Source organism: Gouania willdenowi, chromosome 1, assembly GCF_900634775.1.
Source record: "Gouania willdenowi chromosome 1, fGouWil2.1, whole genome shotgun sequence".
NCBI lineage: Eukaryota > Metazoa > Chordata > Actinopteri > Blenniiformes > Gobiesocidae > Gouania > Gouania willdenowi.
The window spans coordinates 4721388-4740911 of record NC_041044.1 but is presented as its reverse complement, the minus strand read 5'-3'; the positions used below and the strand labels follow the sequence as shown (position 1 = coordinate 4740911).

The following is a 19524-nucleotide window of genomic DNA, read 5'->3' as shown; positions in this document are numbered from 1 at the left end:
ATGCATATGTAATGTTGTCCTTTAAAATCATGTGTGTTAAGCACACAGTGATGACTAAAGTGGCTTTGACTCGTTGACTCAGAAGTACATGTGAGGTCATGCTAAGCTAACCACTTGTAACAATGTGTTATGATGAGTGACAACAATCGGTAACATTTCAGCTGTTTTCTAAGCACATACACACACTCCTTATTCACAAAGGTCCTCTTTAAAATGGAACAGTAGCAGCTGATTTTCAGAGGTGACAAATACTTTGTTACTGTACTTAAGTACCGTAGTTTTTTCTGGTATCTGTACTTTACTTGAGTAATTATTTTTTACTTTTACCCCCTACTTTTCAAAACAAATATCTGTACTTCCTCAGTGAATGTTTTGATCATTGAATTTTCAGTTCAGAAAAGAAAATTGAAAAAACTAGAAACTAGTGGTTATGGATTTTCGTTTTCAAATTGATAAAAACTAACAATGAAATTTAAGGCATATTTTTTTTTTTTTTTATCAGGGTCAAGTGCTTTTATTTTGAAAAGAACAACTTGTGGTGTCATGATGATGAAAAATGGGCGTTTTTGTTTTGTTTGTTTTTTCGTCCTCTGGTATACAAAAATTGAAAATCAATCAATTTTTAAATGTTTGTTCATCCCTTCTTGACCCTGATAAAGAAATATGCCTTAAATTCCAATTTAATTTTTCCAATTTGAAAATTAACAGAAGATGTGATGACAAAACATACACTGAACCTATTCGTCACATTTAAAAAATTAGCTTGTTACTTTTAAGACCTTTGAAGATGACATCACAGCGTAAAAAGCCACAGAACTTTGGTAGGTTTGCCAGGTCTTTTAGTTTTATGGTTTTAAAGTTTTAAAACCATAAAAGCATTTAATTGAACATTTGCATTTTTTTTCTTAAAACATTTTATTTACAAATATATTTGATCTAAAATGAGTTCTCCATAAATTGTTCATAAAGGGGAACAGATTTATTTTATTTTCAGGTACCAGTTTTTTACAAGTTCTTATAAATGTTCAACTCAAAGCTGCTCTGGCTTTTATTCAACATATGCACTTTTTTTCTTTATTTACGAGTTGTATTTATTGTCAGTGCTAAATTCTCTAGGTGTTCAAATGTACTAGTTTTCTACAAGTTCTTAAAAAAGAAATTATGTGGAATTTGCTGGTTTCAAAACCCTGTCTTATTAATGAAGAAACATTTGTTTTTACTAGTAGTATGTACTTTTTTACTTTTAGTCAAGTAAGGGACCAACTTCAAGACTTTTACATTTGCGGGAGTTATTTTTTGTTCAAATATCTATACTTTTACTTGACTACTGAAGACTAGTACTTTTTCCACCTCTGCTGATTTTACATAACTAGTACAGTGCCCATCAGAAGTATGTAGTCATATAGTGGGAGGAGCTTAAGTGGAGTTGTCAATTATGGGCAAATGAGTATGCGTTTGAAGGTCGGATGTACAAAGTGGTGTACATACTCTGTACTCTTCAACCTTTTCAAGCCTAAGATCCTTGACCTCCACCTTGTTGACGACAAGATCTACCCAATGATGTGTAAAAAAAAAAAAAAAAAAAACATCCACTTTCACGCTTTTTATTCAGGCTAACTTTATTTGAATTACATGAAATGCTTTGATCCAACATTCAAAATTAATGAACCCAAAATGCTATCTGTAACTAGCAAATTAAACTGGCCGTATCATTTGATCCTATTGTTCAATTTATTGTGCCTGTTACGCTGAAAAATACAAGGAGTGGATTGACAGAAACAATAATCAGCCATAATGTATTTGTTTTTTTTATTGAATTTTTTGCGATTATTATACATTTCTTATGTTTCATTTGTGTTCCGGTGGTTTTATTCAGGCATCTAGACGGGCAGCTATTGTTTTTTTTCTCCGTTGTGTTTGGCCGCTAAGGGGTTCTGACCGCGGTATGTACGGGCGATAATATTCTCTGTCACCCTGGATTTCCACTGGAATGCGTAACTTCTGCGAAACAGCAACACAGCTGATAGGTTTCCATTAAAGTCAAGCACCGTAACTGCCGAGTCATGCTGCTGCCCTCTAAAGCAAATACGCAGCATTAGATTATTAACACGTGGTGAAAATATCAGCGTTTATAATGTCATGTGCATGATTCGCTTTGAGCACAGCCGCTGCCATTGCCCGCCAATAACTTCTGGGAACTTTTTGAGTCTATATCGATCCTCCATTGTCGCAACTCTCTTTCTAAACGGCTCTGTGTGTGTGCGGCATGTACATTCAAAGTGCGCGTTAGGTTATAACCACAGGGAGATATGCGCTCCACACACACACACACACACACACACACACAGACATTCCTTGTATTTATAGATAGATAAAAGCCTCAAAGGTAATTTTTAACGTCATGTGACAGGGATTTGTTGTGTTTATTTAAACTGGTAACAGTTGACATTTTAACTCTACAGGTTTAGTTGTTTGGATAGGTTTGAAAGGACAGCATGACTCAAACGTTCTTGTGCACTGAACTGTTGCATCCTGACATTGACAAACAATGCCACCTTTCACAGATGTTGTCACAACCCCTATGACGGACATGAGGCGTTATAACAGCCATGAGCAGCGTTTTCCTCCTCCTGCTGCAGAAAAAAACACTTTAGACCTAAACCTTTAGAATATGATATTTAATGGAGTTTACAGTTAAATTCACTTTACCATAACTTTGCAAAAAAAAGCTGACAAATACGCAATGTAACCTGAAACTATCAACATTCATGTCAGCATTTAGAATAATGACGTATCTAAGCATTCATACAGGAGAGAACAAAGGTTTGTGTCGTTCTGGAGTTATTTTCCTGTGTTTTGGTGGTCGCTGTGTGTTTTTTTTTCTCCTTTTGTTTATTTTTTATATTACAGTAAGGTGATTATATCTGATCTGAGGGTCACATTATCAACATTCATGTCAGCCTTTAGAATAATGACCAATCTGAGCATTTACACAGTTTGTTGTTTATTTCCTGTTTCATTTTGTTGTAGTTTTGTGTGTTTAATATTTTTCTGTCATTTTGTGTGTTGTGGTTGGTGTTTACTGTTAATAGTCAATTGTTATTTTGTTACTGTATTTTTTGTTTCGTGTATTTCTGTTGTTTTTTTTTTTTTCAATGTGTGTTGTCATTTAATGTGTTATTGAAGTAATGGTTGTGTATTTTTGTTGTCTTTGTGTATTTTTCAGTCATAATGTGTGTTTTTGGAGTCATTTTGTGCATTTACTTTGTCTGCTGCACAAAATTAGACCAAGGGCCATATGTGGCCCCCGAGCCACCAGTTTCCCATGTCTGCTCTTTAGTTTTGAGAGCTCCATTTGATTGCATTCATGTATGTTTACATTTAGTGCATTTAAGGTGTTTATATCATTTTGTTCATATTGAAGGTAAACATTTTGTGCAAATAATTTTCTTCTCTTTAAAAGGTAAGTTTTTTTTTATTTTATTTTTTGTCTTTGAAACGTGTATTAATTTCTTTTCAATTTGACTGTAAATGAATGTAGACACACTGCATTTCCTGAAGAAAATACAAGTGAGGATGGATGGATTCCTTGGATGTCACAGGCTTATTCACCTCAGAGTCACTATAACCCAGTGGTTCGCAACCTTTTTTGGGTCGTGACCCCATTTTTATATAACAAATTTCTGGTGACCCAGAGACATTTTTTCTCCAGAATTAGGTTTTGATGATGTTTGTTATTATTTCTATATACTGCATTTTGTTTTAATAAGATTTATATTTGAGAAAGTGAAAGTATACATTTGTTTCAGATTGTGTGTGATAATCAGTGACGTGCCGTGACCACTAGGGTTGGGTAGGCACGTTGCAAATCATATGTTTCTGCTGGCAAGTGTTAATTCAATTCAAATCAATTTTATTTGTATAAAGCAATTTACAACAGTCATCTCAATGCGCTTATCAAAATATAAAATTCATAATAAGAAAGAAAAAACCCAACAAGATCCACATGAACAAGCATTTAGCCATCTAACGAAATCAACATCATAAACACCATTAAAGAAATTATTTAATATAACCTCCATACTCTCCCAAACAGAAATATCTCATGACATGGCAGCACATCTGTTGTTTGTGTTGGAAACACAGAAACATGGAGAAAATGACAACAACAACAACTCAGAACAGCCTCAGTGAGGAGCATCCACAAAGTCAATCCTTCCTTTTGTTCCATTCACTGTAGAAAGTATGAAACATGTTCTGACCTTACCTTTGCTGAACGTCTGGTAACTCAGGTGTTGGTTTCCATCTTTTAAAAGCTGTCGTTTTTCCTCAAAAAAAAGTTTCTTTATCGTCTCGAGCGCTGTCATTCTGACTGCATTTAGTATAGCGCGGTTACGTCCAAAGGTAGCTCTTTACGCTGCCTTTGGACGTAAATGGTTGTCATATTGGGGACCTGACTGTGAATGCGCAAACACGTAAAAACACACAATGGGAGCGAAGGCTGAAGAGCAACGTGCCTTTGGGAGGGGGCGTGGCCTCCCTCTGCCTTACAGCAGAGTGAAGAAAAAAAAAAAAAGATTGTGCAGCTGTTTAGTAATTTGGGCTATGAAACGCACAAAATACGGACACTTTCAAACTTATAGGTACTGTAGGCTATTGGAAAGGGAAAAATAAATCATACCTTGCCTACCCTGATGGCACGTCACTGGTGATAATATTCATTTAAAAAAAAAAAAAACTCAACTAATTTTTTTTTGCAGTATTTTTTTTTTTATCAATTACTAGACATTTCAGGTGACCCCACATGGGATCACAACCCCCAGGTTGAAAAGTATTGCTCTAACCCCTCGGATTCACTGTTTCCACCCTAGGAGTCAGAATTTCCCCTGGAAGTCAGTATAAGCCACAGTATACCCTCGGAACCAGTATGACGTCAGTGTTCCAATAGGTTTGAGAGGGTAATTTTAGAATTTATTTTTCCAATTAGTGAATAACCGTTAAACGTACAAAACACACCAGACAATAAATCTGTAGCTGGGGAACCCTGGTTGGTACAATCACACTAAATGTAAAACAATAGTTATGATGTCACACACCCTCAGTAAAGACATGACTCTGAGTTCATATTCTTTATTTTTGTGAACTTTTCCAGAGGAAAGCTGAGGAGCGCTTGATTCTGCCGGATGCCAACCACGTGGACCAGCCTCTCATGGTGCATCCTCCGAAGGCGATGGTGGAGAAGCAACACCAGGTGGTCCTACCCAAAGATCTTCTCCTGGACTCTGTGGAATCAATGGGGGACCTCCATACCCGCACTCACCAGCTCCAGGACGATAAGACACCTTACTTTGCTCGAACCAAAGCCGGGGCCCTTTGCTTCAGGCAGGGGACGGAGGTCGCTATTCCCAAGGAGTTTCCGGGAAAAGCAGTGGAAGGAGAGCGAATAGGAGCGGGGAAGCAGAGAACACTTCTGGCGCTCCATCAGCAGCCCTCCACACCCCCCAAAGCCAAAGTGAGGTCTCGAGGCAGTGGGAAGCGGCTGGTGAAGTGTGTGTGTAGACCGGGGTGGCACGGGCCGTACTGTGGGGTCCCCACCATGGTGTACCACTCCAGTCTGCCCACTAAGGAGCGACTGACGCCCCGAGAAATGCCTCGACGGGTCATCAACGCCATCAACGTCAACCACGAGTTTGACCTGCTACACGCACGATTCCATGAACTGGCCCAAGCCGTGGATTTGTTCCTCGTTTGTGAATCCAACTTCACTGCTTATGGAGAGAAACGCCCGTTAAGGTAAGGTGTCACTTCCTCTCCACAGATTCCAAAGTTTATTAGTTTAGTGAAGACCGAGAACATCCTGGGCCTGTCCTACGAGGCTGGATAAATAAACCGTGGATATCTGTCTGTTAGCGGGATTTACTTATCCTCATTTTGTGTATTCTTCTGTCATCTTGTATGCTTTTTGGAGTCAATAACATAGCATTAGCATAGCATTAGCATAGCATTAGCATAGCATTAGCATAGCATTAACATTAGCCGAGCAATAGCATTAACTTAACATTAGCATTAACCTAGCATTAGCCTATCAATAACATTAACCTAGCATTAGCATTAACCAAGCATTAGCATTAGCCTATCAATTGCATTTGCCTCGCATTAGCCTAGCATGCATTAGCATTAACATTAAATTTGCATATATTTTGCAGTCATTTTGTCTTTTTTTTTTTTTTTTGGTCATCTTGTGCATTTACTTTTAGGTCCCCTCTAAATTAGACTAAGGGCCGGATGTGGCCCCCGGGCCTCCAGTTGCCAATGTATGTCTTTAGATGAACAAATCTTCATAATTTCTTCTAACCCATGTCCTCAGCCCTGACTGTGCTACTATTTATTCACCCAGGTTATCAATAACAGCCACTAAATCAAACAATGGTATAATAGTTAATGTAAATAGGAAGTTTAAAAAAAGTGTTACTTTAACTGGACACATTAGTCTGCACACTTCTCGCTGTTACACTAAACCTGTTACTCTTGTGTGTTTTATTACTGAAACTATTGGGCTCCTATGACAACAACCTGACATGCCGTTAAATGCTGATCTGAGGGTCACATGATCAACATTCATGTTAGCATTTAGAATAAAGACCAATCTGAGCATTAACACAGGAAACCTCAATGGGTTTGTGTATATGTGTTTGTCGTTTTGTGTGTTTTTGGAGTAATTTTTTGTGTTTATCGCGTTATGTATTTTTATTTATCCGTCTTGCATATCTTTCCAATAATTCCATGTATTTTAGTTGGTATTTTATATATTATTTGGTCATTTTGTGTATATTTGTTATGTTTTATTTGTAATCTATATGTTGTTTTGTGTATATTTTTGTATATTTATTGTCGTTTTGGGTGTTTTTGAAGTCATTTTGTGTTTGTTGTCATTTTGTAATTTTTTTGTGTAACTATTGTGGATTTTTGCAGTCATTGTCTGTATATTTGGAGTAGATTTTAGATGTTGTCATTTTGTGTATTTTTGTCTTCTGTGTTTTGGTGTATGTTTGTCGTCGTCTTGTTTACGTGAGACAGTGAGGATGTGGGGAGTGAAGCGAGTAAAGAAACGGGTGAACTCACTTGAGGTCAACACACAACAAAAAGTTGTGCTAAAAGGAGATAGTAATGTGTGAATATACTTTTAGATTTAAACATACCTAATTTATTTTAAAAGATAATATTTACTCTTCTAGCACTTTTTAATGTTTCCTGACAATGAATTTTATTATGATTTCATGGACAAATGACATATTTTTGTAAAATACATTTAGAGCAGCTAAAATATTGTTTTTAGGGGTTACGTGAAGTCCCAAAGCCAGAATGATCAGAGTATGAATTACTTTAATAATTAAGGGTAAATTAATCAGTAATCTAGACCAGCTTTAGTGTCATCATTAGCTATTAGCATTAGCATCAGTTTTGCTACTCTTAGTTTTGTTGTGTTCAAGCACGTGTCAGACTTGGGGGCCAAATCCGGCCCTTTAGAGCGGTGTTTCTCAAATGGGGGTACGTGATGACACTACAGGGGGTGCTGAAGAGAGGGAGACAGAGTGGAAAAATAGCACTGAATATTATCAGCAACTCACAAAACGACAACAAAAACACAAAATAAGAGAAAAATATACTGATTATACAAAGAACAGAAACAACAACAAAATACTCGGGATGCACCGAATATTTGGCCACCGAATGTATTCGGCCAAATATTGCAAAAAAAGCCACATTCGTCCTTCGGTTTGGTAAGTTAAAATCAAGACCGAATAGTAGTGTGTGCAGATTTTTAGAGTCAGAAAAGTGTGTGCGCATTGCTGCAGAACCAGTAGCAGCAGCAGCAGCTCCTCCTTTTCACACACAAACACAGCCAGACGCTCTCCTTACCTTGTCATCCGTCATCAAAATACTTACTATTACCAGCAACACACAAAGCTACAACAAAGACACACTAAATGAGAGAAAAAAACACAACACCACTATGAAATGCACCAAAATAACAGAAACATACAAAACGATATAAGAAACACAAAATAAGAGAAAAATATAATAAAAAGAACAGACAGGAATTAGAACATGAACTGATAAAACAAGTAACCATATCAGGAAGGAATGACTGTAAATGATAAAAACTATAAAATTAAATCTATTCAGGAGGCACTAAATACTGTTTTATTTCACTTATTTACAAAATGAGATTATTTCAGATGTGTGTTATCACAGAATTCTGAGCAAAATGTAGTAGCCGGAAATAACGGGGTGCTTGCATTTAAAAGAAGGAGAAAGGGGGATTTGAGCCTAAAGAGATTGAGAATCACTACTTAGAGCATCCAGCTTGGCCCACAGAAGACAGTAAAAATGATAGAGAAAACATGAATTATTGTGTAATTTACCAAATAAATCAGTTGTACAAATATCGAATTCACAAATTCAATAAAGCTCCACAATATTTTTAGGGGCTCAAAGTTTTCCCACGCTTATATCACATGAATGCATTCATTTCTTATCACAAATTATGGAAAGAAATGGCAATTTTTCTCCAAAAAAATCTTTCTCACACAAAGTTCCACACAGTTCCTCAAAAATTGGTTATAAAATCAAGAATTTTTGAAGTGAAGGGACTGATATTGGAAACTAGAGCACAATAATGTTAAAATTGCTCTTTTTTCTCCCCACCTAAAATCTGAGGTCCACATAAAACTGGTCTGTGTTTGGCCCCTGAACTAAAATGAGTTGCTTTAAAGCCACTCAGAAATGAAGCTCCCTGTTGTGAAGCGTAATGACGTGATTCGTAAATGAATAATTAAGTCACTTTATTGAAACAAAGAAAATAAAAAAGCTGCTTGTCTCCTCAGTTTCCTGCGGCTCCTCCTTAATGGAACCTACGACTACATCCGCCACAAGATCCTGTACGTGTTCCTGGACCACTTCCCAGACGGGGGTCACCAGGACGGCTGGATCGCAGACGACTACCTGCGAACCTTCCTGACACGGAACGGCATGTCGAGGGTGGTGGGAGCGAGGTCGGACGACGTGTTCGTCATCAACGACGCCGATGAGATCCCAGCGCACGAAGGACTCCTCTTCATCAAACTGTTCGACGGCTGGACCGAACCATTCGCCATCCACATGAGAAAGGTAGGGGGGTCTGTCCATGTCATTTCACAAATGCTCCACACACTTTGGTCTAAAACCAACTGTTCCATGATTATTCAATATGCACACTGTCCATATCTCAAAAAGTCTTCATCTGATCAAACTAAAATTTTACAATTTAGTGAGCGGTGTATCGGTTCATTTTTTTTCCATCTTCAACTTCTCATATCTCAGAAACTACTTCATATAGGAAACTGAAATTAGATATATTAATACAGCTCCACCTACTCTCTTAGAATATATAAAAACATCTGCTATATATCCTTTCTGGTTTACATGACAGCCCCTCAAATTGGTAAAAAAGTGTGTGCGTGTGTTTGGGTCTGGAACATGTTTGAGTCTTAATATGCTCCCTGTAATTAGATCAGCTTAGAGCTATGAACATAGACTGTTCACATCACTGATGATTAGTCACATATATGCACTAGTTCTAGAGTGACACACTCTGGAAATCTGAAACAAAACTTTTTTTTTTAACTATTTTCATTGGCTCATAACTGCATTTGAGAATGTAAGAAAAAATAAATCTGATCTGTTTTAATTTAGAGTATAAAGGTTGTTATTTATTGGGATGTAAAACAATTATTCTTTATGCAACTTTTTTATTTCAGACCCCAACTTTGGAGCAATTTGTAAAGTTGTTTAAGGCTGTTTACATGTTCCAGCCCGAAACCCCAACAAACTTATTTCCAGTTTTGAGGAGCTGGCATAATACATGTTTTTTTTAACTCTACGTTGGATGTAAAGCGTGACGCCGTTTGGTTGGGGTGTGTTCTGAAAGTAGAGGCAGCAGCTCGGGGCGGGTGGTGCGGGTAAGATTTTGCCGTACATGCGGGGCCCCACGGGTTGGAAAAATCCTGGCCCGCGCATCACTAATGCACGCTCACAGCGTCCGTTGTCGGCACTTCTCCAGTCAAAAGGCAGAGTAATGCCGGTGAAACGTGGACAGTTGGTGAGGAATCGTACGCACGCGCAGCAGAATGTAGGTTAACAGCTTCCTGTCTAATTTAATTATTAAACAATTGGTAAAAAATTTAGATTTTTTTTTTTTTTTTAGACTGAAGTGTGAGGGGTGTCATGAAAATGTGTTGAAATGATATGGAATGGCTCAGCACTAATATTACCAGTGTATGGCGCGTGATGGTTTCCACTTTACCTGTGTTCAACCATGTTAAATGCTCCAGTTTTCCATAAAATTTCCCTAAATAATTAGCCTTTTCAGAGTTCATCTATTTCCATGTCATTTCCATTTTGTTTCCCTTTCCTTGTCTTTCCCCAAGCAGACATCATTACAGGCTCTTAGACTTTCTGAAATTGGGCCAAGCAGACTTAACCTTACCATACTATCACTAAAATGAGTAACACCATCACTGACACAGTGACACCGTCACTAACGCAGCAGTGACACTAACGCAGTGACACCGTCACTAACGCAGTGACACCGTCACTAACGCAGTGACACCGTCACTAACGCAGTGAAACCGTCACTAACGCAGTAACACCGTCACTAACGCAGTAACACCGTCACTAACGCAGTAACACCGTCACTAACGCAGTAACACCGTCACTAACGCAGTAACACCGTCACTAACGCAGTAACACCGTCACTAACGCAGTAAGGCACTGACACCATCACTAAGTAACACCATCACTAAGGCAGTGACACCATCACTAAGTATCACTAACGCAGTGACACCATCACTAATGCAGTGACACCATCACTAAGTATCACTAAGGCAGTGACACCATCACTAACGCAGTGACACCATCACTAAGTATCACTAAGGCAGTGACACCATCACTAAGGCAGTGACACCATCACTAAGGCAGTGACACCATCACTAAGGCAGTGACACCATCACTAAGTATCACTAACGCAGTGACACCATCACTAACGCAGTGACACCATCACTAACGCAGTGACACCATCACTAAGGCAGTGACACCATCACTAAGGCAGTGACACCATCACTAAGGCAGTGACACCATCACTAAGGCAGTGACACCATCACTAAGGCAGTGACACCATCACTAAGTATCACTAACGCAGTGACACCATCACTAACGCAGTGACACCATCACTAAGGCAGTGACACCATCACTAAGTATCACTAACGCAGTGACACCATCACTAAGTAACACCATCACTAAGGCAGTGACACCATCACTAAGTAACACCATCACTAAGGCAGTGACACCATCACTAAGTAACACCATCACTAACGCAGTGACACCATCACTAAGTAACACCATCACTAAGGCAGTGACACCATCACTAACGCAGGGGGATTTTTACCCATTAAAAAGTATATTATATAATATATATCAAAATTTGGCAAAACACGACAATTTACAGTTCTAGTGTGCTACTAACGCAGTGACACCATCACTAAGGCAGTGACACCATCACTAAGGCAGTGACACCATCACTAAGTAACACCATCACTAAGTAAGTGATGGTGTTACTTAGTGATGGTGTTACTGCCTTAGTGACGGTGTTACTGCCTTAGTGACGGTGTTTCTGCGTTAGTGACGGTTTCACTGCATTAGTGACGGTTTCACTGCGTTAGTGACGGTGTTACTTAGTGACGGTGTTACTTAGTGACGGTGTCACTGCATTAGTGACGGTTTCACTGCGTTAGTGACGGCGTCACTTTGTGACGGTGTCACTGCATTAGTGACGGTTTCACTGCGTTAGTGACGGTGTTACTTTGTGACGGTGTCACTGCTGCGTTAGTGACGGTGTCACTGTGTCAGTGATGGTGTTACTCATTTTAGTGATAGTATGGTAAGGTTAAGTCTACTTGGCACGATTTCAGAAAGTCTAAGAGCCTGTAATGACGTCTGCTTGGGGAAAGACAAGGAAAGGGAAACAAAATGGAAATGACATGGAAATAGATGAACTCTGAAAAGGCTAATTATTTAGGGAAATTTTATGGAAAACTGGAGCATTTAAGATGGTTGAACACAGGTAAAGTGGAAACCGTCACGCTCCATTCACTGGTAATATTAGTGTAAATGTTCTAAAAAGCAGGCTGAATGTTATGCAGGACGAGGAGTTAAATAAATAAATACACCATTAATTAATTGATTAAAAGTGTCAATAAATGTGTCAATGATTAATTAAATCCATTTTATATGTAATTTTCATTCTGAAAAGTATGAAGTATAGATATTATACTATTTATCTATTTATTTATTTCATGGTCTGATGTTGCAACACTTCATGAATCAATTTTATCTGTCAAACTCGCTCGTCAAAGTCTGTGGGGGCGGTTTCCTAACACTTGATTGGTTACCTGCTCATCAAGTCAAGCTAAATCGATCCCTGAACATTATTCTCATACACTGGGTGGTTCTACACAATCTGTTCGTTGGTTTTCTTCTCTATTTCTACTCAGTGACGTACCGTGAGCACTAGGGTTGGGTAGGCAGGGCGTTGCAAATCGAGACCACCAATGTTGACACCAGTGATAATTTCATATGTTTCTGCAGGTAAGTGTTAATATAACAAAATCAACTTCATAAGCACCATTAAAGAAACATAAACAATTATTTAATATAGCCTCCATACTCTCCCAACAAGATATATCTCATGACACGACAGAGCATCCGTTGTTTGTGTTGGAAACACAGAGAAAATAACAACAACTCAGAACAGCCTCAGTGAGGATCATCCACAAACCCAATCCTACATTCACTGTAGAAAGTACCAACAATGTTCTGACCTTATCTTAGCTGAAGGTCTGGTAGCTCAGGTGTTGGTCTCCATCTTTTAAAAGCTGTCATTTTTCCTCAAAAAAAAGTTTCTCTATTGTCTCTAGCGCTGTCATCCTGACTGTAGCGTTATCCCGCCCACTAGCTAGAAAACGTAGCAGCAGCGGTCACGTGATATCAATTCACTAATGTACTGTGAACTTACGTATAGCATTTAGCATAGCGCAGTTACGTCTAAAGGCAGTGTGGAGAGCTGCCTTTTTACGTAAATGGTTTTCATCTTGGGGAACTGACTGCACATGCACAAACACATAACACCACGCTATGGGAACAGAGGCAGAACAGCAATGTGCTTTTGAGAGGGGGCGTGGCCTCCTTCTGCCTTACAGCGAAGTGAGACTGTGCAGGAAATAGCGCTGTTTAGTCATTTGGGCTATGAAACGCACAAAATGCTGACACTTTCAAACTTATAGGTACTGTAGGCTATTGGAAATTTAAAAAAAAAAAAATAATTTATATTTATATTATAATTTAAACAAATAATCAAAATATCAATTCACCCTTGGGTAGGCACAGCCTACCTTGCCTACCCTGACTGCACGTCACTGTTCCTGCTTCTACATTCCCTGTGAGGTCTAAATCTCTCTCATGAACTCCCTGGAAAGTTAATACACATCCTCCAATTAATTCATGAAGTGCTGCAACACCAGACCATGAAATAAATTAATATTGAAATATTTATATTTCATACTTTTCAGAATGAAAATGAAATGTAAAATGGATTTAATTAATTATTGACACATTTAATTAATTATTGACACATTTAATTAATTAATGAATTGTGTATTGATTTATTTAATTGTTGCACTCCTTGTCCTCCATAGAATGTTTCACTCCAATAGAAAACAATGGGATGTTTACAGGCAGTGGGGCCGTGTGACATCATCAATCACGTGATTGAGGATCACATGTTCTAAAACTATAAAATAGTTCCATTTATAAAAGTTAATGAAACAAATATGGTGCATAATGATGTGTTTTATTAGGCATAGATCTACTAATCAGTACATTTCAAAGATTTTAGGCCACATTTGTAAAAACAGTGGAGTATCTCTTTAAAAACACATGAAAAAATCTTATTTCATTAAAAATTTCAATTTAAAAAAAAAAACGTATGCTTATTTCTGAGCGCAGAAAATGAAAATACAAATTTTCTTGACTCTGATAAAGAAAAAAAATGTCTTAAATTTTAAAATGAAAATAAAATAATCATTTTCGGATGCATTTATGAATGGAAAATCAAATGTCTAAAACACACACTGACCTTTCAGGAAGTGATTTTTGTTTTCCACGATCGTTTTAGTCTGAGTTCTTGTTGTGATCCTAATAATCCTGATCTAACGTGCGTTATCTGGACGTGTCTCTGTCTTTGTTTCAGTCTCTCTACGGATTTTTCTGGAAGCAGTTTGGTTCTCTGGAGGTAGTTTCCGGCTGCACTCTGGGGATGCTACGAGACGTGTACGACGGCGACGGGATCAAACTGCGTCGCCGTGAGTATTACACCATGCCCGGCTTCCGCAAGTACGAGAACGACACGGGCCACATCCTGGTGCAGTGGTCCGTGGGCAGCCCCTTCCACTTCGCCGGCTGGCACTGCTCCTGGTGCTTTACGCCCGAGGGGATCTACTTTAAGCTGGTGTCGGCGCAGAATGGAGACTTTCCTCGCTGGGGCGACTACGAGGACAAACGAGACCTCAACTACATTCGGGACCTGGTCCGGACCGGGGGCTGGTTTGACGGCTCCCTGCAGGAGTACCCTCCTTCGGACCCCAAAGAGCACATGTACGCACCAAAGTACATGCTGCAGCATTACGAGCGCTACCGCTACCTCCTGGAGAACCCGTACAACAAAGCATCCAGACTGAGCGACCGCTAGGAGGTCTTCTTCTTCGGATACAGACCAGAACATGGAATTAACTCTGAGGGGTCTGGAGCCCCCACATTGTGGGTGAGGGGATGAAATGGTACTGATGAACCACATCATGAATCTCCACTGTTTTTACATCCTCCATGAAACCAAGAGGCTCAAAAAATGTATTTTGACCAGAAAAAAGGGAAACACTTTATCACAAGCATGAGGAATACAATATACGGAGAGATGAACCACTGGACCAACCACGTGTTACACTTCTTCCTTCCTGCTTGTCGGGGGGAGGGGTCGATTGTCTCTGCCCCCCCCCTTCCTCACCCCTTCCTCCAGTCCTATGTGTGTGTGTGTGGATCCTGTCTGCTTTCTGCTCCACGTTTACAAACCAGCCGACGTCCCCACGTTCTCCATCTTCAAACGTCTTCCTGTCATACTCTGTGACCTCACTTCAATACTCACCCACGCACAAGTGGTGGAAATGTCTGTAGATTTTAGTACTCCCTCCCCCCACCCTTCCCTTCCCCTCGCCCCCTCTTTGCTGGCGCATCCGACACCAAACGTAACGACTGCATCAGGATGTACACTCGCTCACTCACACTCATCTACGTGCACCTTAGACTCGTTTACGTGTGAGTCCGTCTGTTTGTCGGAAGGAAGATGATCAGAAACTGAGAGGAGGATGATGATGACGATGGAGGAAGAACACGGCGATGGAAAGATGACGCGTAACAATTACTGCAACGATGTGTGTGTGCCAGTGTGTGTGTGTATGGAAGAAAGAATGCTAGCAGCATATAGTGCTAATTTGTTTGTGATGGTTAGATTAAAATGACGGTGTAGATTTTAGGACATCCTCAGGTATCAGAGTGAGGTATCAGGTATCAGGAAAACCTCTGCCATTGGTCAGACCAAACTGACTCATGACTCAGCAAAACCTCTGTCAAATGACACGGCCTCAGGCTTCAAAATAAAAGTTGTCAGACTCAACGGCCTCAGGACAAAAAACACGACATGATGTAATTTGAAGAAACTGTAAATACACGTGACGTCATCATAGGCCGAGGTAATACATCGAGATATATTGAGTTTTCTATTTTGGCGATACAGAAAATTACATTTTTATTTTATAGCTTATTTTGTATTAAAATACTCGCTTTAGGAGTCAGTGCACCAAACCTTCCCCTAAATAAGCCACACCACAGAACTCACTCACACGTGCTGTCCCTTAGAGGAGAAAAAGGCAAAAGTTGGACATGTTGTGCAGCTGTTTGTTAATAAATGTGCTTGTGTGGCATATTTCATCAGCAAATTTAACCTAGAATTGTCTTTCTGCTCAGAATTTATTGAGCTAAAAATATTAAGATTTATATCGTACATCACCTTTGGTCTGATGCCTGAGGACATCCTAAAATGTTAACCGTACCTTCTTTTATTTGTGTATTGATGGATAGGATGTGATTATCTTAGATTGGAGGAGGTTTTGCTGCAGTGTTGAATCCACGCTGCCAGTCGCACAGTGTCACTGAGAGTTTTTATCTCATCATATCTCAACTCATTATTTATTTCTTCTACGTTTGTTCTTGGCGTGTACAGTATCTTTTCGTGCTAATCCTCAGCAGAATTCCCCTCTCAGTAAGCGGTCTCTATCCATCTTCTCTTCGCCTCATTTTCTCGCCCTCTCTGCGCTGCGGTTGCCATGGAGACGCCTTTCCCCCTTTTGGCCACCGATCACAATCATCTAAACGTTCACGTCGTCTCCTCTCCTGCCATTGACAGCTGTCAGTTTTGGCGAGAGGCCGGAATTCCATCCGTGGATGGTTTGGCAGAAGCTGCTCGTGTAGCAGGAGACGATTTGGCAAGTGTAGCTGTTTGTCTGTGAGGAGATGTAGTGAGAGCTAGTGTGTGTGTCCGTGTGTGTGTCCGTGTGTGTGTCCGTGTGTGTGAGGGCAGACTGCAGTCTTGACATCATACGTGGGCTATTCACGGCGCTGCAGAGCAGTTAGATGAGCTATAAATGGACAGGACAAGCAGTGATCAAAGAACAACAAACGCATTGATTTTTCCTTTAGCTGCACATCTGTCAGACCTCTGCACATCTGTCAGACCTCTGCACATCTGTCAGACCTCTGCACATCTGTCAGACCTCTGCACAGACACTCTGAAGGCTTTTTTCTCTCTCTACCTTCTCCAGGATCTTTTAATCAAACTCAACATTTTCCCATGCTTTTATCACATGATGGCAGGGTTGGGGTCAATTACATTTTTAAATTACAATGACGTCTTCAATTACAACTCGGTCACGATTACGTTGACCGGTGTTTTTTCTAATTTTTATTAAAATTACAAATTTTTATTTATTTTTTCCTGAAAGTCAATTACAATTACATTCTCAATCACTAAAGTTCAAATGAAATTAATCAAAATGACTGAGTCTTTAATAAAAAAAATCCCATAGAACGTAACTTTGTTCTGTTAGCTTTCTGTTAGCGTCGTTAATGATAACGGGTTGGTTTTGACCCATGTCTTAAATCAGCTGTAAAATGCACAAAAAATATTACCTATCATCAAATTTGTTCTTCATCTCTTGGTTACCTTGTTAGGCTTCCTAATTAATAAAAATATTGGTATTAATATTTTTTGTGTCAGTATAGTCCTAGATGTATGATCCTCAAGAGACCTAATGGGTAAACTAGATATGAAACATATTTTAATAATTGGTAACTATGTATTTTTAAGCCATAGAACTGTAACTATGGTTCCCGAGGTTTGCATTTAATTGAAATGTGATAAACAGTTTTTATATCATTTTCATGCAAATTACCATTACACAACAACACCTCTGAACTCAATGACGATTCAATTATGATTACAACAAATTCAATGATTACATTTGTAATTGAACCCAACCTCCAAACGTGATGTATTTAAATGGTAAATGGACTTGATTTATATAGAGCTTTATCACCACTGAAACAGTCTCAAAGCGCTTTACACATCAGCTCATTCACCCAATCACTCTCACATTCTCACACCAGTGGGACAGGACTGCCATGCAAGGCGCTAGTCGACCACTAGATTTATGAGTTCTGATCTATGCTGTTCAGATGTTGGATGTTTCCTCCAAAGCCAGTAGAGGCTGCAGAGAAACACACTTTAAATAGAGTTTGATGGGAAACAAGTGAAGAGTTGGCAGCTGTGCTTTGTGTGCAGAGCTCGACTGATCAGAAAACAGACTGTGGTGCTTTCAAAACCAAGTGGATTCTGGAGGTGTTTGGTTCGTTGTGATTGTGACTTCTCCAGTTTTTAGACGCTTCTTTATTTTCAATCTTCTCATTCAGAACATTTAAGGTTTTTACCTCATTTATGAAACACAGCGTAGGATGGATCCATATTGAAAGTGTGTGTGCACCAACAACTCACTTCATACCCCGCCTTGGACACGCACACACTCAATGGATCACAGTTCCACAATCAATGTTCACCGAGGAAAACTAGTCCCTCCCCCCATCTTTTATAGGAGGGGTGGGGCTAATAGTGACAATTAGTGACATCACTGATCTAATGTCAGCCAATAGCAAAATTAAATTGTAATAGCAGCGCTCAACCCATAGAGGGCAGTCACTCTACTACTAAAAACACTACATTTAATTACTTAGACGTAGACATGGAGAGTCAGACTAGAAACAATAATCCATCCCCCACATCTGTAGAGAACGTTTATGTTTATCTCCTGAACGCTGGTCATTTATGCCTGAAAACTGTCAAACTTCACTCTAGATTTTTCCCTTTGCAGAAGCATTAACCTCGGCATTACTTTGAGCTACTGTGAATACAGCACACACACACACACACACACACACTCTAAAGGAGCCACTTCACTGTAAGTACACTTAGAGATGTTTTTCTACAAATGGAATGAAAACCTCTCACAGAAGCAGAAAGCCTCCATTAGCTTTAGCTTTAGCTAACGTCACATTCTCACATACCTGCGTCTCCTCTTTAGAACACAACCATTACCAAACATTGTGCGTCTGTCCCACAATTACCAACAAAGACACAAAGACATCAACGACATCAAAGTAATGGAATCCTTTGAAGATAATTTGAACGTTATCTCAAAGACGTAAAGATGACGTCCGCTGGTACCTGAAGGCAGTGATGATGAAGCTTGTTCACAGGAAGTGTGTGTGTGTGTGTGTGTGTGTGTGTGTGTGTGTGTGTGTGTGTGTGTGTTGTGTGTGTGTGTGTGTGTGTGTGTGTGTGTGTGTGTGTGTGTGTGTGTGTGTGTGTGTGTGTGTTGTGTTGTGTGGTGTGTGTGTGTGTGTGTGTGTGTGTGGTGTGTGTGGTGTGTGTGTGTGTGTGGTGTGTGTGTGTGTGGTGTGTGTGTGTGTGTGTATAAGAGTGAGAAAACAGAGAAATAGGACAGAGGTGCCTGTATTTTACTGGGCTCATCTATAATTGAGGAGTTTCTCTCATCCCCCATTCACTGGTTTTACTGGAGGTGGAGACGACATCCCAGCATGCATCTCTCCATCTGCACCAGCAGCTTGTTTAATTGGTTCACTGGTAGCTCATTGTTGCCCCATCAGTTGCAATAATCTGCAATATGAGGGTTGGGGTCCATTACATTTTTAAATTACAATTACGTCTTCAACTATCAATGTTCAATTACAACTCAATTAGGATTACGT

At 39.5% G+C, this 19524-nt stretch overlaps 1 protein-coding gene across 3 annotated transcripts in view; it reads left to right on the top strand.

The window, feature by feature from the left end:
• Window positions 1–17225, top strand: part of mgat3b (beta-1,4-mannosyl-glycoprotein 4-beta-N-acetylglucosaminyltransferase b) — a 129275-nt gene extending 112050 nt beyond the window's left edge. For all 3 annotated transcript variants that reach the window (XM_028447054.1, XM_028447044.1, XM_028447063.1), the window contains 3 exons: window positions 5153–5793; window positions 8889–9171; window positions 14345–17225. In XM_028447054.1, the coding sequence (XP_028302855.1) occupies window positions 5153–5793; window positions 8889–9171; window positions 14345–14842 (1422 nt within the window). In that variant the 3' untranslated portion in view covers window positions 14843–17225. The remainder of the gene's footprint in view (window positions 1–5152; window positions 5794–8888; window positions 9172–14344) is intronic.
• Window positions 17226–19524: the final 2299 nt, after the last annotated feature.